At 41.5% G+C, this 24385-nt stretch overlaps 2 protein-coding genes and 1 non-coding gene across 14 annotated transcripts in view; all 3 read right to left on the bottom strand.

Annotated features, from left to right (window-relative positions):
• NUSAP1 (nucleolar and spindle associated protein 1) overlaps positions 1-1254 on the bottom strand; it is a 78542-nt gene extending 77288 nt beyond the window's left edge. For 6 of the 12 annotated variants that reach the window (XR_011997344.1, XR_011997348.1, XR_003234999.2 and 3 more), the window contains exon 1: positions 1088-1225. The gene's annotated coding sequence lies outside the window, so the exon portion shown is untranslated. Of the gene's footprint in view, positions 1-819 lie in introns of all 12 variants that reach the window. The other 6 variants (XR_003235000.2, XR_011997343.1, XR_011997346.1 and 3 more) reach the window with 4 other exon arrangements.
• A 5155-nt stretch (positions 1255-6409) lies between these two features.
• Positions 6410-24385, bottom strand: part of CHP1 (calcineurin like EF-hand protein 1) — a 47135-nt gene continuing 29159 nt past the window's right edge. Inside the window, exons 5-7 of the mRNA XM_025998498.2 lie at positions 14083-14144; positions 8529-8651; positions 6410-8362 (exon numbers count right to left, since the gene is read on the bottom strand). Coding sequence (XP_025854283.1) covers positions 8309-8362; positions 8529-8651; positions 14083-14144 — 239 coding nt within the window. The 3' untranslated portion in view covers positions 6410-8308. The remainder of the gene's footprint in view (positions 8363-8528; positions 8652-14082; positions 14145-24385) is intronic.
• Positions 11011-11117, bottom strand: LOC112920108 (U6 spliceosomal RNA). The gene has a single exon (XR_003235029.1). It is a non-coding gene; the product is annotated as a U6 spliceosomal RNA (small nuclear RNA).

Genomic DNA, 24385 nt, shown 5'->3' with positions numbered 1-24385 from the left:
AATTCAGAAACCTAGTAACAGTAAACTTTCCAAGAATTTAACTGAAGGAACGAATGAGGGGTTATAAAAACCCAAATTACAAAAAGAAACCCAATTAACAAGAACCGAATACAAACGACTGACAGTAATTTTCTATTTATTTATTTATTTATTTATTTATTTATTTATGAGAGAGAGAGAGAGAGAGAAAGGCAGAGGCATAGGCAGGAGAAGCAGGCTCCACGCAGGGAACCCGACGTGGGACTCGATCCCCAGTCTCCAGGATCACGCCCTGGGCCGAAGGCGGCGCTAAACAGCTGAGCCACCGGGGCTGCCCCAAATGACAGTGTTATACTTTGCAACCCCACATTACACAAATTACATTCTTCCCCAAACTCTTTCTCATTATCTCTATAAATAATAAATAAAAATTGAACACTGGCTCCTTTAATTCTGGAAAACAACAGTGAATTCTCTTGGGACCTAAAGTCAGTCGAGATGAATGCGCCATTAAGCAATTACCAGGTCATAGAAGGACAAAGATGCTTGCTCGGATCTTAAAGTTTGAAGGGTGGGAGTGGTAACGAATGGATAGGGAGCAAGAGAATGTGAACGATACACACAAATCCCGGGGGAGAACCTGGTACATCGAATCTCAAGGTCAATGGGCCGGGGACACAAATTAGGGCCCCAACAGAAATCGACTGTTATCGGAGACTCAGGCAAAACAGTGGGCACGAAGCCGTGGTGCGAAGAATATTTTTTTTTTTTAATCAATAAAATAAAGGAATTCTTCAAAAGATAAACCGCTGGACGACGCAGCGACCGGCAGATACACACCTGCGTGGGTGCAAACACCTGGGAACAAGCCGAAAGCACAAAGGCAGCCAAAAAAGTACCGAGAAGGGCAGCGGCGGGTAGAGGACGAGGCGTTGGTGCGACACACCCCGGAAGGCTTGGACCGCCGCCCCGAGGCAGCGCGGAAGGAAACCCGCGCCAGGCCGAGGCCCGCGCCGGCTGCAGGCAGGCTCCGCGCGCTCCCGTTCCCCGGCCAGGCTGGGCCGCGCCACCTCCTGCTACTTCCCCGTCGCTGATTCTCTCCGCTTACCTCAAACCCACCAGAAGCTCTGCACCGTCCGGGGGCTTTATAGCCCCCGGCCCAACGGCCGGCTGGCAGCGGAACGTCTCACTCCGCCATCTTCGCTCTCTTCCAAGTCCTCCAACCCTGCGGCGGCCTTTTCAACAAACCCCGCCCCCACCACTGCCGCCGGGTCCTGATTGGATAAGGACTTGCGCAAGCGCACTCTCTTCCCTCTGTAGGCTGGTTAAGTACGTCCGTCAGTTCTGCTGACACCACTCTTGGAGCCTTTTTTTGTTGTTGTTGTTGGATTGGGTCCCAGGGCTAAGGTAACCGGGGAAAACGTTTTTGTAGTTCACTTGTTAGAAATGTAAAATTATTTCCGCGTAGAAGCTGTATCACTTCGTGAAAAGGTAGTCTGGCTAGGTCGCATGACAATTTTTTTTTTAATTTCATTTATTTATTCATGAGAGATACAGAGAGGCAGAGACACAGGCAGAGGGAGAAGCAGGCTCCATGCAGGGAGCCCGACGTGGGACTCGATCTCGGGTCTCCAGGACCACGACCTGGGCCGACGCCGGCGCTAAACCTCTGAGCCACCTGGACTGCCAGGTCGCATGACAATTTTAAGCCATGGTTAGGTTCAACTGTACTGCTAATAATTTCATTCTCCGATCGGGAGCTTTTAATCCTGGGCATAATACCACACCTATGCAGACAATTTAATAGCTCCCCCTTGCATCTGATTCTGACTCATTTCCACTCGTAAAGGGTCCAAACGTCAGACCGCTGTTTCCAGCTCTGGTCAGTACAGAACAAATTCTTTGAAGATTCTTTTGCCAAATGTCAAACCGTTATAACTGACAGTTTTGTTGCTTCTTACACTTAGCTGTAGGGCTCTTGAGATCCTTTCTATATGGGTTGTTCCAGGAGAGGCAGGAAGGGTAATTAAAAGTTGCTATTACAAGGTGCCACAGGCGGCTTTCAGGTAAGAGATGTTAAGTCCTCAGACACCACTAAGGCTGTTAAGTAGGCTGCTTCCTAGAAGTACGGATTCCTAAGATCCAATTCCCAAACTCCTCGGATGAAGCCAAGGAGTTTATTTTTACAGAGATTAATGATAAAGGGCAACTAAGGGAAAATCTTCAGTTAAAATGGGGGTGCCTGGCTAGCTCAGTCAGAAGAGCATGCTACTCTTGATCCCAGACTTCTGAGATCAAGCTTGGCTTTGGGCATGTAACCTACTTAAACAAACACCATACTTAATACTGAGACTTCATACTGTCCCTTTAAGATCAGAAACCAAGCAAGGACAGAGGCTTCATTCACCTCTATTCAACATTGTACTGGAGGGTGTAGCCAATGCAAAAAGGCAAACAAAAGGCATCAAGACTGGAAGAAACAAAACTGCCTTTATTTGCAGGTGGGTGATGTGATCCTCTGTTGAAAACCATAAAGAGCATGCATGCGCGCACACAGAGCAAAAACAAAAGTACTAGTATTTCTAGGTTAAATGAGGTTGCAGAATACAAGCTAAGTATACAGAAATCAACAATTTCTCTACGCTAACAAAAAATGAAATTAACAACTGCATTCACAATAGCATCAAAAAAGAATACAAAAAAAAAGAATACAATACTTAGAAAAAAGTTAATAAAACAAATTCAAGATATATACACCAAAAATATAAAACATACCGAGAGAGGGACACCCGGGTGGCTCAGCAGTTGAGCGTGTCTTCAGCCCAGGGCGTGATCCCAAAGTCCCTGTATTGAGTCCCATATCAGGCTCCTTGCACGGAGCCTGCTTCTCCCTCTGCCTATGTATTTGCCTCTCTCTCTCTCTCTCTCTCTCTGTGTGTGTGTCTCCCATGAATAAAATCTTAAAAAAAAGAAAAATTCTGGGTTGCCTGCATGGCTGGCTCAGTTTAAGTATCTGACTCTTGATTTCGACTCAGGTCATGATCTCAGGGTTGAGACTGCACCCCACATTGGGCCCCATGCTAGGTGTGGAGCCTAGTTTAAGATTCTCTTTCTCCTTCTTCCTCTGCTCCTACCCTCGCCTCTTAAAAAAAAAAAAAAAGTTTCTAAGAGGGGGTCCTGGCTGGCTTATTGGTAAAGCATATTACTCTTGATCTTTGGGGCTTCAGGTTCAAGTCATACATTGGGTATAGACATTACTTAAAAATAAAATCTTAAGGGATCCCTGGGTGGCTTGGTGGTTTGGCGCCTGCCTTCGGCCCAGGGTGTGATATTGGGGTCCCACGTCAGGCTCCCTGTGTGGAGCCTGCTTCTCCCTCTGCCTGTGTCTGCCTCTCTCTCTCTTTCTCTCTCTCTGTGTCTCTCATGAATAAATAAAATCTTAAAAAAAATTGTTTCTAAAGAGATTGTGTGTTTTAGGGAGTAAGAGATTTTCTGTGAATAAAACTAAATGTTTAAAATGGTGCCTGATATCTATTATAGCAGCCAAGAGAACTTTTTGGATTAATTTTTATTTCTGCAGCCACATTCAGGTAAAGGAACATAACAATTCATCTACCTGGTTCAGTTTTGTAATTTTTTTTAAGATTTTATTTAAAATCTTAAGCCTGGGTGGCTCCGTGTTTGAGCGTTTGTCTGCCTTCGGCTCAGGGCATGATCCTGGAGTCCCGGGATCGAGTCCTACCATCTGGCTCCCTGCATGGAGCCTGCTTCTTCCTCTGTCTCTCATGAATAAATAAAATCTTTAAAAATTCATGAGAGACAAAGAAAGAGAGGGTGTGAGATAAGCAGGCTCCCCACTGAGCAGGGAGCTTAACATGGGGCTTGACCTTGAACCCTAGGGTCACGCCCCAAACCAAAGGCAGACATGCTCAACAGCTGAGCCACCCAGGCGTCCCTGGTTCAGTTCTTAAATAGATTGTAAAAGGTGGTGTAAAGTGTCAATACTATCTCTCCACGGTCTTTCTAGTTTTGACAAGAGATCAGAATCTAGTATGTTGAAGACTGAAGAGTATAGAGAAAAAAAAACAACTGAGTCTTGGCATCTCAAGACCAAGTCCTTGATCAGCTTATACCTCAGGTAAAGATGTCAGCCTAGTTACTTATTCCATCTTAAAAGACATGAGGCTCATTACTGTCTGCTCCATCCCAGAGCTGGGAAGAAATGGCCTGCAGTACTTCACAAACTTACAGGTAAATCTCCTATCACTCCTTGGTACAGAGGAAAAGAAAGTCTTTAAGCTTAAGTTTCTACTAAACTAGATGTTAAAGAGATTTGTATTAGAAAATACCCGCTATCTTTAATTTGAATCATTTGACTCAAAGCTAAGGCAAAATAATGTGAATTTAGGGAATTTCAGTCCAGTAATGACTTCCTTCCAAGCAATTCTACTCTTAGTGTTTGGGAAACAGGATAAATACATGGTTTGTAGTGTAAGAAACCAAATGTAAAGATAGTCTTCTCTGAGGCATCTTTGCAATGAATGCTTGCTCTAAGTCCTAATCAACAAGATCAATTCTAATAACTTTTATTTCTAAAGGTTATTTATTTTTAGAAGATGCAATAGAGTGGGGGAGTGGCAGAGCCAGCCGCAGGGTTTGATCTCATGACCCTGAGATCATGACCTAAGCCAAATCAAGAGTTGGTCACTTAACTGAGACACCCAGGTGTGCCATATTCTAGCTAACTTTTAAAAAAGATTTTATTTATTCATAAGAGACACAGAGCGAGAGGCAGAGACATAGGCATAGGGAGAAGCAGGCTCCCTGTGGGGAGACAGATCCGGGACTCGATCCTAGAACCCCAGGATCATGACCTGAGCAGAAGACAGACAGAGGCTCAACCACTGATCCACTCAGGTGCCCCTATTCTAGTAAGATTTTATTATTTTTTAAAAAGATTTATTTATTCATGAGAGACACAATAGAGAGATACAGAGACACAGGCAGGAGAAGCAGGCTCCCTGCAGGGAGCCCAATGTGGAACTAAATCCCAGGACCCCAGGATCATGCCCTGAGCCAAAGGCAGACGCTTAACTGCTGAGCCACCCAGGCATCCCCTGGTAAGTATTTTATTTTATTTATTTATTTTTTCCTAGTAAGTATTTTAAACACAAAACTTGATAACAGGATTCTAAAAACAATTTGAAAAAAAAATAGATGACAGTAAAGAATATTCTGAAAAAAACACTGAAGGTAAAAAAGTAATTCAATTACTTATGGCAGTTTGACATTCATTTCTTTGGAGACATATCAAAAGCTCTAAGTATATGACCAAAACTTGACCTAGTAATCCCACTCCTGTAAAATCTTTTCAAAGAAAAAAGTTATGTGCAGAAAGGTATTCACTGTATCATTATTTTTTTAAAGATTTTATTCATTCATTCATTCATTCATTCATTCGAAACACAGAGACAGAGGCCAAGGGAGAAGCAGGTTCCCTATGGGGAGCCTGATGCAGGACTTGATCCCAGGACCCTGGGATCATGACCTGAACCAAAGACAGACACTCAACCACTGAGCCACCCAGGTGCCTGATTATGTTCTGCTTTAGTCACAAGACTGCTGTTCCTTTGGCCATGGTCAGTAATAGTGTTTTTTCCAAAATGGACTGCTTGGTCATTTCATCTAGTTTCCTCCTTGACTGAATCCTAACATTAGACTCAAAGTGAAACATAGCTTAACCACTGTGCAAGCCATTTGGAATGGAGTTTTGAGGCAGATAGATGGGGAAAAGAAGGTATTGTGATAGAATTTGTATAGGTGATTCCAGCTATTATTATTGCTTTGAGTCCTGTGGCATGCCACTAAACCTTAAGAGATTCGTACCCTCCAGACTAAGCAGTCACTGAGTCTTTTTTTTTTTTTTAAGTAGACTCCATGCTGCGCATGGAGCCCAACTCGGGGCCGAACTTGAACCTGACATCAAGAGCAGATGCTTAACCAACTGAGCCACACAGACTCCAAGAGTCATTGAGATTCGAAGATGTGAAAAGCCATGTAATAATAGCTGGGTATAATACGTCATTGAGGCTGCAAATGCATGAAGAAGTGGATGACTTAATAACAAGCAGTAAACATATATCCCACTTTTAGTCCTTTTCTGTATTTAAAAAGGCAGAGAGTCAAGAACAAAAATGGAATCCTACCTGGAGTGGGAAGTGGCCAAGGTAACACTTGAGAGCACACTCCAGAGCACATAGTGCTGGTCCCTAGGTGAATACATCATATGTCCAGGCAGCAACAGAGCAAACATGCATTTGATAGCACAGACATAAACCTGAGTAAGGGAAACACGGTTTGGGATTTCAAACTTGAAGTGGACTGAGTTATATAAAATTCTTATAAAACGCATAGACAAAATTGACCCAAGTTATTTTAACCACAAGTATTTATTGATGGATCAAAGAATACAATTTAAATGGAACAATAAGGCACAACTGTGGATTAAAACAGTTTGCTATACAGCCAAAAGGAGGAAAAAGCCATATCTTAGGAACTTTAAATATGCAAAAGTCCAGGAGTCTCTGAAGTACCTCTCAATTCCCTTTTATGCATTTCCTATATTACATCACTTGATGACAAAGTCAGACTAATACTTCATCAAGAATTTCTCAGTCATTTATACTTGAGTTATCCAGCCTGGTCACTCTTGATTTCAATTCTTCCCAATCCCTTTTGCAGTGTCTTGTTGTTTTTAAGCAATTCCCTTCCTAAAGTAGTGTGTATACATCTTGGATAGCCTTCCAAAGCAAGGAAACAAGCAAGCAAGCAAGCAAGCAATGAATAAGAGAAAATCAGCCAAGAGCAGATATATAGGCGAAGAGACTCCCAAAGACAGATGACAGCAGCTTAATTCACTGAGGTCTATACTAAGTTGGATAGGCAAAGAAGTTGGTGTGGCAAAGAAAGGTCTGTGTTGCCACCTCAGGTTGTGCCACTGGTGCCAGACTCCTTGCTTCTAATAGATTACTAGCGGTTTACAAGAGGAGCTAGGAGGTCAATGTAACCAGGCAGATTATGATAATAATACATTCAATGCTTTGGACCTCTTTTAGGAGCTGACTATGGCTTCCAGCATTAACATTTGCCAGGTGTAAAATTTATTGAGAATTTTGTGCAAAACTTCAAGACACGGAGAACAATCTTTAAATCTCTTGGACTGGGATAAATTAGGCACTTCCATTAACACTGCTCATCCTATTTGGAAATGTGAAGTGAAAAACGTACCAGGGCACATAACACTGAGGCATAAACCATGCTGCAGAAGTAGGGATATACCAGGCTTTTAAAGTACACAGGCTCCTTCAAAAAGCCATGAAAAAAGCCCTAAGCATATTGTCAGGGCAGCCATTCTGGTGGTGATGGTATCACAAAACTAAGCAAACCTGCAGGCATATGGCTATTTTCTGGAGTCAACACTGTACTAACAAGAGTAGCCATGTGTTATGTATGTTGAGAATCAGAGGCCAGAGTTAGAGTGACCTGGGCAAGTCACCTAGAAGTCTTGGCTCTACACCTCTCACCAAGGCCACCACCTTTCAACAAGAACATTTTCAACCAACAGCCTTTTGATGACAGAGCAGAGTGCAGGGGACCAAGAGATGATCTTTCTTCTAAGAGAAATGTTGGTTACAGAAAAGCTCCTGGAGAGGCAACATCCCAGAGACCCATTTAAGAATAAAGGTAGACAAAAACTGCCAGACAACTGCACTATCATGCCAAGTCAGAAATACATTTAACAGGTGTAGCTTCAGGTGCCAAGTAGAACATAGTGACTAGAGCTTAATAAAAAGCAGGGAGACTGAAGAACTAAGAGAATGGTATGTTGGGTGAAAGAGAAGAAGCAAAGGACATATAAAAAGGATGAAGGAGCATGCCAAAGCCCGGCTGGAGGGAAGGCAGCATGGCTGTAGTCTACATCCAGTGAAAGAGCTTTGCTGGTTGGTTCTTGGCATGGATTCCTTCTCTCACTTTCTCAGACTGGATGGACATGTGGCCTTCAGCAGCGAACCAGGGGAGATACTTAGAAATGGAGATAACTGGTGACTGATACTGAACAGAAATAGACTGGTGTACCATTCTGTAATGCCCTGTTTATACACCAAAGGCAGGTTTGTGTTGACAGAACATATTTGGGGTTGTCATGCAACAGCAGGAGTACTTTGGAAGAAGGGGAATGATGAGGTGGAGATGGGGCTAGTGGATAGGAGGACCCTCAAGTTCCAGTTCTTAAATACTAGGAAGCAGGGAACAGTTTGGTCTCAGTCCTTCAGTGAAGAAATCGGATGCTCATTTTCTGTTCTACGTCTACTTTCTCCAAAACCTGGAGGGGGTGGGGGGGATGAAAAACACAATTTTGGTGATGAAGGTCAAAACAGGAGATACTGTCTCAAATTCTTACCTCAATGTTTTTCTGCCTCCCTCCTGAAAATTCTCTGCAGAATTTTCAAGCTTCTTCATATTTTCAAACCAAGAGGTGACTGACTGACCTTAACAAATTCTGTGAAAGATATGGCGCTGTCTCCATCCTGATCAGCCTCCTGGATGGTCCTGTCTGCAATGCTGCCCAGCTGCTCATCTGAGATATTTACTCCGACCATCATACGTAGCACCTAGAGGACCAAAAACCAAGAGTTACAGGAGATTTGGGGGCTAGGGGGACTCTTTTACTAAGATAAAAGAAAAAGCCCACTCCCACCCTCTTTTCTTTTGATTTGTCCTCAAATATGACAGCTAGAGTGGGAACGCTTATCTTCTCATCTAAGCCATTCTAGACAATGATATAAGCAGAAGTCTCTGGCAAGGTCACTGGATAGGAAGGCAAAGCTTCACTGGGGGGTGAGTCCTTTGGATTTTCTCTTCCCATTCTTTCTGTCTGGAATATAGAGATGATGCTTTGGTGGTATAGCAGCCATTCTGGGACTGTGAGGTGAAAGTCCTCTGTGTTACGCACACCAGAGCAAGAATACAGAAGCCTGTTCCTGGACATCACGTAGGTTCTGTATCAATCAAGATAATCTAGCCCCAGATTTCTTGTTGCATGAGGCAAGCTAGTTCTTATTGGTTTAAGTCAGTTTGGTAGGGCTTTCTAGGAATCCCACATGAATGCACTCCTCTTTGAAGCAGCGCATTTACCCAGCTATCCCTAAAGTATATCCAAGAAACATAAAGATCTTTGAAGAGTTAAATATGAAACCCTTCTTTTTAGAAAAATAACAAGCACATTTAAAGGGCTGTAGTAAAGAAGATTGAACACGTGTTTCACCAAATTTGCTCCAAACATAACAATGAACCCCTCCCCCCAATTCAGCTAACATCTTTAGGCTGTAAACATAACTTTGAAAATTGCTACTTTAGGGCAACCCAGGTGGCTCAGCGGTTTAGCGCCACCTTCAGCCCAGGTGTGATCCTGGAGACCCGGAATCAAGTCCCATGTCAGGTTCCCTGCATGGAGCCTATTTCTCCCTCTGCCTCTGTCTCTGCCTCTCTCTGTGTCTTTCATGAATAAATAAATAAGAGTAAGAAAAAAAAAGGAAAATTGCTACTTTAAACAAAATAAGCAACTGTAGTGGTACGACCTCTTAGTATGAAATGGGGAACAGGGTGCTTTTGTGATGCCTTCCATCACTGTAGTCAGTGACCTCTGGCTTCAAAGGTAAGAGCTAAGCTTTCCCATTGAAAGAAAGACTTTCTGGCCCAGCTGTTCAGAGGCCTCCTTTTCCTCACTCCTTTACATCCTTCTCCAATCTCATGACACAGATTTTTGAAAAGTAATTACAGGATTTTCTGAAAAGAAAAAAAGCTGAAATACTAATTTGCATCAATACTGGTTTTTCTTTTCACAAAATATTTTTTTAAGATTTTATTTATTTCATGAGAAAGAGAGAGAGAGAAAGTGAGTCAGGGAAAGGAGAAGCAGGCTCCCTGCAGGGAGCCTGATGCCAGACTCAATCCCGGGATCACAACCTGAGCCAAAGGCAGATGCTCAACCACTGAGCTACCCAGGTGCCCCTCACAAAATGATTCTTGAAAATTGGAAGTTGTACATTTGGAGGTACAAAGATAGACAAATTGAAAGATCAATAAGGAGGCACAGTCAGTTAAGTGTCTGACTCTTGGTTTTGGCTCTGGTCATGATTTCATGGCGGAGATGGAGCCCTGCCTTGGCTCTGTGCTCAGCAGGGAGTCTGCTTGAGTATTTCTTTCTCACCTTCTGCCCCTCCCCCATTCACACACAAGTTCACAAGCTCTTTTTTTCCCTCTTTCTCTCAAAACAAACAAACAAAAATCTTAAAAAGAAAGGCAGTCTTGGCAAAAATAATGAACAGCCAAGCCATTTGCCATCTTCTGATTGTGTATGGCTGACTAGACAAGTCCATCTTCAAATAGCAGCTTCTTCAGGTCTCAGTCCAATTATTCTCTGAAGAGTTTTATTTTTACAATTAGAGAACTGTATTGAGCATGTGTGCCCTGTGGGGAGAGAAATGGTGTTGTCTGAAGAATCACTCATTCAATCTGTTAATGAGGACAATAGGGCCTAGAAGAGGCTTGATCCAGATCACAGTAACCAGTGGTTCTCACTGTCTGCCAGGCCTCTGCACCCAGTCAGTATTCCAGAGCCATTCAGGGTTCTAGTTGGAAATTGTTAGCAAATAGGACTTCTATTATTACTACTTTCTTTTTTTAAGATTTATTTATTTATTAGAGAAAAAGAGAGAGAGAGAATGAGCAGAGGAAGAGGCAGAGAATCCTGAGCAGACTTCCTGATGAGCACAGAGCTAGACATGGGGCTTAATCCCACAAACCCAAGATTCATGACCTAAGGTGAAATCAAGAGTTGGATGCTCAACTGACTGAGCAAGGCACCCCTGTCATAACACTTGCTAATATCTGGTAAGGTTTGTTGTATATTCCTTACATCAGTGTAAGAAAGCTCCCTTCTATCTGTTTTTCTAAGATTTTTTTTTTTTAAGAAATATGGAATGCTTCACAAATTTGAGTGTCATCTTTGTGCAGGGGCCACGTTAATGTTCTCTACAACATTCTAATTGTACTCTATATGCTGCCGAAGCGAGTACTTGCTAAGACATTTTTAAAAAATCATGAATGGAGGGGATCCCTGGGTGGCTCAGCGGCTTAGCGCCTGCCTTTGGCCCAGGGCACAATCCTGGAGTCCCGGGATTGAGTCCCACGTTGGGCTCCCGGCATGGAGCCTGCTTCTCCCTCCTCCTGTGTCTCTGCCTCTCTCTCTCTCTCTCTGTCTATCATAAAAAAATAAATAAATAAATAAATAAATAAATCTTTAAAAAAAAAAAATCATGAATAGAGGGATGGCTAGGTGGCTCAGTGGTTGAGCGTCTGCCTTTGGCTCGGGGCGTGAACCCTGGGTCCTGGGATCAAGTCCCACACCGGGCTTCCTGCACGGGGCCTGCTTCTCCCTCTGCTTATGTCTCTGCCTTTCTTTCTCTGTGTGTATCATAAATAAATAAATCTTTCAAAAAAAAAAAACATGAATGGATGATGAATTTCATCTAATGCTTTTATTCTGTGGAAAAGACAACTCCATTTTTCTACTTTAATCTGTTAATGTGGCAAAATATATTGATTGATTTTCTAATTTTATTTTTTTAAAAAGATTTTATTTATTCATGAGATACACAGAGAGAGGCAGAGATACAGGCAGAGGGAGAAGCAGGGTCCCTGTGGGGAGCCTGATATGGGACTCGATCCCAGGACCCTGGGAACATGACCTGAGTCAAAGACAGAAGCTCAATTGCTGAGCTACCCAGGGATCCTTGATTTTCTAATTTTAAAGCAACTTTGAATTCCTGAAATAAACCCACTTTGGCTAAAGTCCAGCATCCTTTGTATAACTGCTGGACTTAATGTATCAGTATTTTGTTTAGCATTTTTACATCTATGTGAATGAAAGAAATTGCACTGTAATGTCCTTATGCAGTCTTTACAAGGTTTTCACATCAAAGTTACACTAGCCTCATAGAGTAGAGCAACTATCATCTATTGCAGCATAATTGATATATACAATAAACTATATTTAAAATGTGCAATGTCACGTTTTGACATATGTAGACACACATAAAACTACCACCACAATCAAGAATAATGTACATATCAAGCAGCCCCCCAAATCCCCCCAAATCCCCAGGGCTTTTTATTTAAAAATCATACTACGGGATCCCTGGGTGGCGCAGCGGTTTGGCGCCTGCCTTTGGCTCGGGGCGCGATCCTGGAGACCCGGGATCGAATCCCACATCAGGCTCCCGGTGCATGGAGCCTGCTTCTCCCTCTGCCTGTGTCTCTGCCTCTCTCTCTCTCTCTGTGACTATCATAAAAAAAATAAATAAATAAAATAAAATAAAATAAAATAAAATAAAAATAAAAATAAAAATCATACTAGGAATAGCCACTTAACCTTCCCTTAGGATAAACTCACCATGAACTTTTATTTTTTTTATTTTTTTTATTTTTTTTAAAAGCTTTCTTTTTTTTTTTTTTTTAATTTATTTTATTTATGATAGTCACACACAGAGAGAGAGAGAGGCAGAAACACAGGCAGAGGGAGAAGCAGGCTCCATGCACCAGGAGCCCGACGTGGGATTCAATCCCGGGTCTCCAGGATCGCGCCCTGGGCCAAAGGCAGGCGCCAAACCGCTGCGCCACCCAGGGATCCCCTCACCATGAACTTTTAAACATCCACTGAATAGTTAAGGACTGTATATCTCCAAATATTTTAGACAAGGCAGTGCCTAGAAAGGTGAACTTTGTTTTCTTCTCACGTTGGTAAGATCTTCATATCCTCTTTCTGCTAGGATAAAGCTAGCTCTTTGACATGATAGTCCACGAACATATTTGTCCTAAAGTCATTTTGAACCTGAGGAACACTCTAGTGGCACTGACTGGCACTCTGGCCATATATATGATCTCTCTACTCCTTGCTTTTTTTTTTTTTTTTTTTTGCCTCTGGCTTTTTAAAATCCTAACAAAACTCAATCTACCACTCCAAAAAATCTTTCTGGCAGCCAGATTTGGGCCAGCGGATGAAAACATTCAACTATAGAGGGACTACCTCTGTCTTTTTTCCTCAGAACTTAGCCCATATATAGCAATTTGCAATAAAGTATTTCTTCTCAGTGAAGAAAAAAATATCCCCAACTCAAAAGCAAAGAACAACAACAACAAAAAAAGCAAAGAACACTAGCACTGACCTGCAGACTATTTTGAATTTTGCTCAGACACAGAAATATAGGAATACTTTAGGCTGGTCCTTAATCTGGCCAAGTAATCCTCAGCTTGGGAGACTCCTCAAAACACTGAATGAATTCAGATTTCCTTTGGGGTGAGTGGAACCCACTTTACTTTTTAGGTGTATCTTGAAATAGAGAAATCTCCCCAGGAAATTCCTGAATGTATTAGCTTCCTAGGGTCCTCTAGACTCATAAATATTAAAGAAAAGAAAAAAAAAGAGAAAGTGGGGGAGAGAAGAAAGAAAAGGAATGGAAAGAAAAGGAAAAGGAAGAAAGGAAGTGGAGAAGGGAAGAGGAGGGCAATGCTAAGAGGATGAAATGCTAGTCACTGCTAGTGGGAGGACAAGAGCAACAAAGGACAGTGAGCAGTCGGCTCAGCGTACATCGGCCTGGCAACAATTCCTTGACTCTTATGTCAAGCCCAGGGACAGACAGGCAGAAGAATTTACCTAACTATCACCAGAATTACCTGGACATCAATAAGCTTGATAAAGCAATAGTTGAACTATCTGAATTAGACCATCTCGCATAGTTTAGCTCTGCCAGTCAGCACCTAAGAGACATTTAGTTGGCTTTTTTTTTTTTAGTTGGCTTTTAAATAGCAAAGACATCTGGCTTGGAGAACTCAATGAGCCATTTCACGTTTCCAGCCATTTCACTGGACTGTGCACCAGCATGTGTTAAATAAATGCTTACTGAAAGAACAATTCCCGCTCAAAAGAATAAGCAAGCAGAGCCCAAACAAGTTGTACACATGCATGGCAGCTCTCCCACCTACCTGTAACAGTTCATCACGGGAAATCTTGTCATCTTTATCCAAGTCATAGAGTCGAAAAGCAACTGGTAGGGGAAAACGAGAAGTTACTGGAAATTAGTAGTGTTTTGCCCTTTCTCAAGGAAGTAAATATGTAAAGACACCAGACAGAAAACTGACAACAAATAGTTTTTCAAGAACAACTGACATGACTTCTGGATCTTTTAAAGACATTATGACATTTAAGAAATTGAAATGTATCTCATAACTGATGGCATCTTATGTACAATGCCATCATGCATTGTATTGATGCCAATACATCAACTGATGTATTTTATCAATAAAAATCTCAAAAAAAAAAAAAAAAAAAAAAAAAGACCAGGATCATTAGTATTCCTAAAAGAATATGTGTTTATTTTTTGATAGTTTTTTTTTTTAAGATTTATTTATTTATGATAGACATAGAGAGAAAGAGGCAGAGACACAGGCAGAGGGAGAAGCAGGCTCCATGCCGGGAGCCCGACGTGGGACTCAATGCCGGGACTCCGGGATCGTGCCCAGGGCCAAAGGCAGGTGCAAAACTGCTGAGCCACCCAGGGATCCCCAGAATTTGTGTTTAATATATTCCCCAGAGTGAACAGACACACACATACCCGTATATGTTAAGTTTAAAATACATAAAACGTGTTATCTACTAAGCACTCTTAAGGATGATTTTAGAATGGAAATCTGTTTGCTATGTAACCCACAAATAACTGTTTCTGAATTTTTTTAAACTTTTCTTTTTTTAAAAAGTAATCACACCCAACGTGGGACTTGAACTCATGACCTCAAGATCAAGAGTAGCACGCTCTACCAACTGAGCTAGCCAGGCGTTCCGGTTTCTGAATTTTTTAATCAGCTGTTATAAACATATCCCTTCTGTCAAGGCACTTACAGAAGCCTGAACTGCTAATTTTTTTTTAAGATTTTATTTATTTATTCATGAGAGACACAGAGAGAGAGAGGCAGAGACACAGGCAGAGGGAGAAGCAGACTCCATGCAGGGAGCCTGATGTGGGACCCAGGTCTCCAGGATCAGGCCCTGGGCTGAAGGCGGCGCTAAACCACTGAGCCACCCAGCCTGCCCTAAATTTTTTTTAGATTTATTTATTTGAGAGAGAGAGAGAGAGAGAGAGAGAGAACGCACAAATGTGGGAGCAGGAGGAAGGGCAAAGGGAAAGAGAGAATCTCAAGCAGACTCCTCACTGAGAGCAGAGCCTGACATGGGGCTCAATCTCAGGACCCTGAGATCATGGCCTAAACTGAAATCAAGAGTCAGGTGCTTAACTGACTGAGCCATTCAGGTGCTCCCTTAACTGCTAGTTCTTAAAACTCAGCTGCCAAGGACTAAATGTTTGTATCCTCCCAAAATTCTTTTTTTTTTTTTTTTTCCTCCCAAAATTCTTATGTTGGAACTCTGAATCCCCACTGTGATGCTATTAAGGGGTGAGGCCTTTGGGAGATAATTAGGGTTTGATCAGGTCATGAGGATGTGGTCTTCATGATGGAATTAATGCCCTTATTAAAACTAGAGACAGGAAATCTCTCTTCTTCGCTGTTTCCACCTCCCTCCCCATGTGAGGATACAGCAAGGAAAGGGGGGGCTCCTCTGGGTAAAGCAGGAAGACCCCCACGAAGAACCTGACTGTGCTGGCAACCTGTTCTCAGACTTCCAGTCTCCAGAAATGTGAGAAATGTCTGTTGTTTAAGTCACTCAGTCTATGGTGTTCTGTTACAGCCGCCTGAGCAGAGGAAGACATTGGCAGAGACGTAAATGCAGAGATTACCTGATAGGACCTTTGAGAAAAAAACCACAGCATTAGTTGTTGTTTCTTAACTGACTTGGATTCCTATCAGGCAGTTCTGGGCCCTAAATCAGCAAAGACATTTTCGCCAAGATAACAAATGCTCAAACGACTGAGCCATTTGTTAACATTTCTGTCTTTCTTCATCTCATCTCTCTTTTGTCTCCCCATTCTTTGGTCCTATGATTTGTACTCTCCTAATCCAGAGCTGTCTTCTTGCTTTAAATGCTTTCTGGTGCTCACAATTCCCAAATGTGCAACTCCAGCTTAGACCTCTCCTCTGAGCTCCTGACACTGATGTCAAAGCAATATGGTACGCTTAAGACTCTGGCTCTGCTGAATTCTGGCTCTGAAGGTTACTATCTATGGAAACGTGAACAAATTATTTGACTTCTTCATGCCTCATACACCCAAAAGGTGTAATCAAAATGAGGATAACAGAATCCACCACATAAGGTTGTGAGGACTAATGAGTTGATACATGAAAGACACCTGAAACAGTGCTGGGCACGCAGTAAGAGTTCAATAAATGTCATCTACCTCCCATTACCTCTCTATCCTCCTTTCAAACCACTCACTACTTTCTTGGTAATGCTTTGTTCTCTGAACATTCCAAGTATTCATTTACCCCCACTGTTACCTGTGCCTAGGGCTCTCTTCTGTTCTTCTCATGTTCTGCTCTGTTTAGCTCAGAGAGGCTTTCACTCATGAATCCTTCTAATGCAGCGGCATTCCCTATCACTTTCTCATCTCACCTTATTCGTTTCCTTCACAGACCTTGCCACGATCATAAACGTTGTTTCTTCATCTTTTTTTTTTTTAAGTAGGCTCCATGCCCAGAGTGGGGCCCAACACAAGGCTTGAACTCATGACCCTGAGATCTAGACCTGAGCTGAGATCAAGAGTCGGACACTTAATTAAGCCAACCTGGCAACCCATCTGTATTTTTCCATGTGGTCTGTCTCCCTTATTAGATCGTAAGCTCTATGAAAGCAAAGACCTTATTTGATTTATGAATCATTGTATCATGGGACTAAATTAGTGCCTGGCATACAGGAGGAGTTGCTCAAACATTTGCTTAATGAAAGACCAATGAATGATCTCAGTCAAATCTTTACCTTTAAGACACTGATTCTTCTTTAAAAAAAAACAAAACAGGGGATCCCTGGGTGGTGCAGTGGTTTGGCGCCTGGCTTTGGCCCAGGGCGCGATCCTGGAGACCCAGGATCAAATCCCATGTCGGGCTCCCAGTGCATGGAGCCTGCTTTTCCCTCTGCCTGTCTCTCTGCCTCTCTCTCTCTGTGTGTGTGACTATCATAAATAAATTAAGAAAAAAAATATTAAAAAAATAAATAAAAAATAAAAAATAAAAAAACCCAAAACTGTGGTAAAATATACATAAAATTTACCATTTTGACTCTTTTACAATGTACAGTTAAAGTACTTTCACACTGTTGTGTAAACACCACCACCACCACCCATCTCCAGAACTTTTTCATCTTCCCCATGAAACTCTGACCCATTAAACAAGAACTCCCCATTTTCCCCCATCTCTAATCTCTGACGACTTTCTGTGAATTTGTGCTACTCTAGGAACCTCATATAAGAAGAATCAAACAGGGGCAGACCAGGTGGCTCAGCGGTTTAGCACCGCCTTCAGCCCAGGGCGTGATCCTGGAGTCCTGGGATCGAGTCCCATGTCCGGCTCCCTGCATGGAGCCTGCTTCTCCCTCTGCCTATGTCTCTGCCTCTCTCTATGTGTCTCTCATGAATAAATAAATAAAATCTTAAAAAAAAAAAGAATCAAACAATATCTATCCTTTTGTCTGGCTTGTTATTTTTTTTTTAAGCCTGAGTAGGTTCATCCCCATGTAGCATGTGGCAGAATCTCCTTTTTTTGAGACCAAATAAGGTCTGTCTGTATGTAACACACTTCTTGTATCCTTTCATCTTTTTTTTTAAAGATTTTATTTATTTATTTGAGAGAGTGACAGAGCAAGCATGAACAAGGTGGTGGGGGGAAGGGCAGAGGGAGAGGGAGAAGCAGACTCCCCTCTGAGCAGGGAGCTGATGCGGGGCTTGATCCCAGGACCCTGGGATCATGACCTGAGCTGAAGGCAGATGCTTAACCACCTAAGCCACCCAGGCACCCCTCCTTTCATCTTTCAATGGACATTTGGGTTGCTTCCACCTTTTAGCTATCGCAAATATATTGCTCACGGTTTCTTCTTGGCTACTCTCCCTAACTCCACTTTACAATATTTCCTCATCATTCAAATATAAGAGCTTCATGCAGACTCCTTATTTCCCACATCATTCATTATGTGTTGTAAAAAACTTCAGGGGTGCCTTCGTGGTTTATCTAGTGAAGCATCAGCCTTCGGCTCAGGTCATGGTCCTACAGTCATGGGAGTGGGCCCTGAATGAAGTTTCCTGCTCAGTAGAGAGTCTACGCCCCCCTGCTCATGCTCTCACTCTCTCACATAAATAAATTAAAAATCTTTTTAAAAAACCCACAAAACTTCAATCATCTAAGACAATTAGAATATCAACAGGGAAGCTTATAGATCTCTCCCTTACTTACCACACATACCCTGGACCACTGTAAGGTGGGTTGTACCTTTCATGTAAGACATAACCTCACTGATCTGAAAAGGAGAGCAATTCGGAACAATTCCTTAAAGACAAACAGATCAGTAGTACTATGTGTGCTTGGGCCTGTGCCTACATAGGTACAGTTAAGCCTTGGTGGTTGTCCTTGACATTCTTTCACTGGAGCATAAAAAAAGAAATAGAACCGAATGTGCTGTCAGAGTTCCTATTCTATGTAAAAGATGGATCATAATCAAATTTGGTTCTAGAAACTCATATTTTTAAATAGGTAAATGTAGAAGGTAAATGTGTCTTTTTTTTTTTTTTTTTTCCATGATAGGCACACAGTGAGAGAGAGAGAGAGAGAGAGAGGCAGAGACATAGGCAAAGAGAGAAGCAGGCTCCATGCACTGGGAGCCCGACGTGGGACTCGATCCCGGGTCTCCAGGATCGCGCCCTGGGCCAAAGGCAGGCGCCAAACCGCTGCGCCACCCAGGGATCCCTAAATGTGTCTTAATGGCAAATATGTTGCTAGATATATATACAACGTTCAATTGCTCTTAGTTTACACCAAGAGGTGCCATCTTGCTTGGTTCTTTAGCTCAGTGGGAAATTCAGAGAAAACCGATATACAAACAGAAGTAGAGACACAAGACTCCTCCATGGCTTTGGTTTCACTGATCTAATCACATGAACATGATCCCAACAGATAGAGTGCATGAGAATTCTAATTGGTTTTCAGCTTCCTGTGAAGTTGGTCTGAAATTCAAGACTAAAGTAATGGAAAAACTATGTATAACCGTCACAGTACTTTGCTATTATTTTATCTTATTCTGAAGTTTGCCATTTCTAAGGGCACCTGGCTAGCTCAGCTGGTAGAGCATGCAACTCTTGATCTCTGGATTATGAGTTCAAGCCCCATATTGGGCATGGAGCCTACTTAAAAAAAAATAAGAAGGAAGGAAGGAAGAAGTAAGGAAGGAAAAGAAACAAAGTTTGCCATTTCTGTGTCATTCTGTGCCTTCCTTCCTTCCTAAACAGACTCTCATCCACAGCTATCTCTCTCCCATTAGATGTGAACAAGGAAACATACAGCCTAGTTGCTGATGAAAGCCATCATGTGACCACAAGGAGCCATGCCTTTGGATGAAGCAGATCATAAGGATGGCAGAGCAGAGCAATAGAAACAAACACAATAAACTCTGACATCTGCCTCACCTGATTTGTGTTTGTTTGTTTTTAAAGATTTTATTTATTCATTCATGAGAGACACATAAAGAGAGGCAGAGACATAGACTGAGGGAGAAGCAGGCTCCCTGGCAAGGAGCGTGATGCGGGACTCGCCCAGATCCCAGGGTCATGCCCAGGGCCAAAGGCAGACAGTCACTGAGCCACCGTGGCGTCCCTGTCTCACCTGATTTGTAAAGTGAGATAATATACTTTCTTATTGTTGAATCCAGATGAGTCAGCTAAAGGTATATCCTAACAGATACACCAAGTAACTACCAAATCTGTTTGGAATATTTTCTTCAAGGTCAGTGTGAATTAAGGCACACAGACCACAGCAATTTATAAAGGAAATGAATTACAAAGAAAGGACTCTAATCCATATATTGCATAAAATATCTGGATCAATACATGGGAATACAAAGCTGAAGAAGTAGAATTTTTTTCTTAACTGCTTGGTAATTTGAAAGATCTATAATGCAGAAATTTTTAAAAAACCACAAGGGGTCCAATTTGTTTTACCTACTAGTTTTTCTTTTTTTTCTATTGGGGTAAAATACACATTGATATTGTTTTACCATCATCCATCCCATAACTCACTTCATCTTGCAAAAGTGACTCTATACCTATTAAATTACTCCCCATTCTCTCCTTCCCCTATCCTCAGCAATCATCATTATATATTTTGTTGATTTTGACTACCTCTAAGTACCCATATCAGTGGACTCATACACTATTTGTCTTTTTGTGACTGGAATCATGATCTCAAGGTTCATCTGTGTTGTGGATTATTGAAATTTCCTTCCTTTTTAAGTCTGAATAATATTCAATTCTATATATATAGCACAGTTTTGCTTATCCACTCATTTATGGATGGATAAGGAGTTGCTTTCTCTTTTAGCTATTGTGAATAATGCTGCTAAGAATGTGGCTATAGCCACATCTCTTCAAGACCTTGCTCTCAATTCTTCTGGATACATAACCAGAAGTGGAAGTCTGAATTATATGGTAGTTCCATTTTTAGTTTTTTTTTTTTAAAGATTTACTTATTTATTTATTTATGATAGACAGAGAGAGAGAGAGAGAGAGGCAGAGACACAGGAGGAGGGAGAAGCAGGCTCCATGTCGGGAGCCCGACGTGAGACTGGATCCTGGGACTCCAGGATCACGCCCTGGGCCAAAGGCAGGTAGGTGGTGCTCAACCACTGAGCCACCCAGGGAGCCCCCATTTTTAGTTTTTTGAGGAACCACCGCACTGTTTTCCACAGGGTTATACCACTTTACATTTCCACCAACAATGCACAAGGGTTCCAATTTCTCTATATCTTTTTAAAAGATTTTTATATATTTATTTGAGAGAGAGTGAGAAAGATCACAAAGGGAGGGAGAAGGAAGACAAAACTGACTGAGCCACCCAAGTACCCCCAATTTCTCTAGATCCTAAACAATATACCTGTTATTTTGTGTTATTTGTGTTTATTTTTGATAATAGCCATCATAACAAGTATAAGGTAGTCTTCATTTGCATTACCCTAATAATTACTGTTTATCATCTTTTTTTTTTTTAAGATTTTATTTATTTATTCATGAGAGACACAGAGAGAGGCAGAGACACAGGCAGAGGGAGAAGCAGGCTCCATGCAGGGAGCCTGATGTGAGACTCGATCCTGGGACTCTGGGACCAAGCCCTGGGCCAAAGGCAGCTGCTCAACTGCTGAGCCACCCAGGCATCCTAAGCATCTGACTCTTGATTTTGGCTCAGGTCATGATCTCAGGGTTGGGGGATCAAGCCCCACTTCAGCTCCACGGGCTCCTCCTCCTGCTTGCACATCCCCCATCTATCTCTAAAATAAATAATTAAAATCTAAAAAAAAAAATCTTCTTTCTGGGGTACCTGGGTAGGAGGAGCTCAGTCCCTTAAACTCTCAACTCTTGATTTTGGCTCAGGTCATGATCTTGGGGTCCTGAGATAGGACCCCAGAATGGGCTCTATGCTCAGCAGGGAGTTTGCTTGGAGATTCTCTCCCTCTCTCTCTGCCCCTCCCCATGCTGGAGGATGCAAGTGTGCCTGCATTCTGTCTCTCCAATCAATCAATCAATCAATCAATCACAAAGAAGCGCTTCTACTCTGTCACAAAGTTGCCTTAATTTTTTTGTCAATTGAATTTCAATATAATTGGTTTTCTTCATAGTCCTATGCATTTGATTTTATGCTTTCAAAAATATTCTGAGATGGGGTCAGTATGATTCAACAGACTGCCAAAGGAATTCATGACTTAAAAAAAGTAGAATCTCCCCACCCCCAAAAGTAGAGCCCATGCTAGGCAGGGAATTCAGGTAATAGGTATGTGTTAGGTCTAATGACCTTTAAAGTCTTCTTTAATCCTGGATTAGAAAAGCAAGCATAGTTTCATTCTGCGCTTTCATAAGAGCACAGAATGTCAAAAAAAAAAAAAAAGAGCACAGAATGTCTCTTTACTGTCTTCTCCTTAACCAACTCACTTGATTCACGGATTCTCTCCCTCTGTGATTTGCAAATCATTCCAAATGATGTGATGGCACACAACTTGTAACTAATAGGCAACACTTGAGTCTACTCTACCAGCTGAGTTGTATGCTGACCAAGAGCCAAGTGTATACACCTCCCTAAAACTGTGCTATTTGTACTTTAAAAAAAAAAACCCTATATAATTAATAAAAAGCAAAACATGTATGTGAAAAGTTATTGTTTCTGTGAAAATTAGACAAATTAGGGACACCTGGGTGGCTCAGCAGTTGAGCACTTGCCTTTGGCCCACGGCGTGATCCTGGAGTCCCGGGATCAAGTCCCACATTGGGCTTCCTGCATGGAGCCTGTTTTTCTCTCTGCCTCTCTTTCTCTGTGTGTCTCTCATGAATAAATAAATTTTTTTTAAAAATTAGACAAATTACTTCTGAAAGACTCAAAATTAAGTTACTGGAAAAAATGTGTTAACATAAATATGGCAGAACAAGTTTAAGAGATGGAGGAAAAATGTAAACAACAGAAAAATTCTATTTTTGGAATGCTTTACAAGTATCTTTAAGCTCTTTTTCCACTTAAAAGAAACTGTAACCAGAAATCTTAGACATTATAGATGTGCTCTATACAAAAACATCACATGACTCCCATCAGCAGACTTTTTTTTTTTTTTCAGCAGACTTTTATGAAAATAAACCAAAAAAACTCTTAGTCCCACACTGTACAAAAGATTGTACAGTGAATGTGTTCTTAAATATTTTAAGGTAAAATAAAATGTTAAACCATATATCCTCTTCTGTGATTCTATGTTATAGCTGGCTTTTTCAATTATTATTAAATTCCTGGTCTGACAATAATGAATAAGAAAATTTCTATTATGCTAATGTCAGAATCAGGCAAACATGTACTAAATATATGCTGAAACTCTGAAAACATTGAGACTCAGACTTTGTATCAAATGGTATTTAGTCTTGAAAGAAGAAATTAGAATCCATTAACATAAAGTATTCAATACATTTGAGAACTATTTATCAGAGTTCTATTTTCTTCTACATTATTTTCTTTGTACTTAGTTTTCTGCTCTTCATTAAGGTATCTGATATTGTGGTAAAGAAGAGCAATATTTTATTGTTTTGGTTCAAAAATCTTCCCTGTCCTATATAACAAAACTTATTTCAGCACTGAAACTCTTTACCTAAAATATCAAGAGAGGAGTAAAGTCATAGCCCCATAGCCAGGGAAATCTGAGGATGTGGCCCAAGTTGAAAGTTTAAGTCTTGGGGCATCTGGGTCTGGGGATTGAGTCCCACATCGGGCTCCCTGCAAGGAGCCTGCTTCTCCCTCTGCTTATGTCTCTGCCTCTCTGGTCTCTCACAAATAAATAAATAAAATCTTAAAAAAAAAAACAACAGCTTTTTATTTTTCTTTAAGTCATCCAATAAAAACTTGATGGGTCCCATTTATTCTGTGGCTTCAAAGATCTCTCTGTACATCACTGTGCACTCTTGTAAGAGAAGCCTGGGTTCTATCAACGTAATACATTTCCATTTCAGCTTGTGTTGAATGAAAAGAGAAGTTCAATTTCAATTTCTAGAAAAGTGTTGTAAGGGATTGAGCAATCTCATAGAGAAATCAACAAGGGCAAAGGGAAATCTAACAAATAGCCAAGGAAAGGAGGTAAGAGGCAGGGGGACAAAAGTTAAATATTGCACTAAGCCAACTGTCTACTCCTACTTAACTCCTATCCAGCATCCATCAAATTCTAAAATAGGCTGAGCGCAGCCATTCTTCCTTGTGATGGGGCTAGGTCTTATTCACTGTTGTTGCTCTAGGACTCACTACACTGCTTGGTGCATGGTAAGCATTCTCTGAATTTTAAAGATAATATTAGCTGCTAAGTTCTTACTCCTGGGCACTATTTCAAGTATTTGACATATTTCAACTAATTTAATCATCACAACATCCTTATGTGAAACCCCTTAACTTCCCATTTTACGGAAGAGGAAACCAAGGCCCAAAGATTTTAAATAATCTGCCCCAAGTCACATGACCAAAACGCGGCAGAGCTGGAAATCAAACCCAGTCAGTGTAATTCCACAGTCTTGAGCTCTTCATCACTATGCTCTTGTAAATGCTTGCTCAATGAAGGAATGAGTAAATA

The sequence above is a fragment of the Vulpes vulpes genome, chromosome 15, assembly GCF_048418805.1.
Source record: "Vulpes vulpes isolate BD-2025 chromosome 15, VulVul3, whole genome shotgun sequence".
NCBI lineage: Eukaryota > Metazoa > Chordata > Mammalia > Carnivora > Canidae > Vulpes > Vulpes vulpes.
The sequence above is the reverse complement of the archived record's forward strand: the minus strand, read 5'-3'. Positions and strand labels throughout refer to the sequence as shown.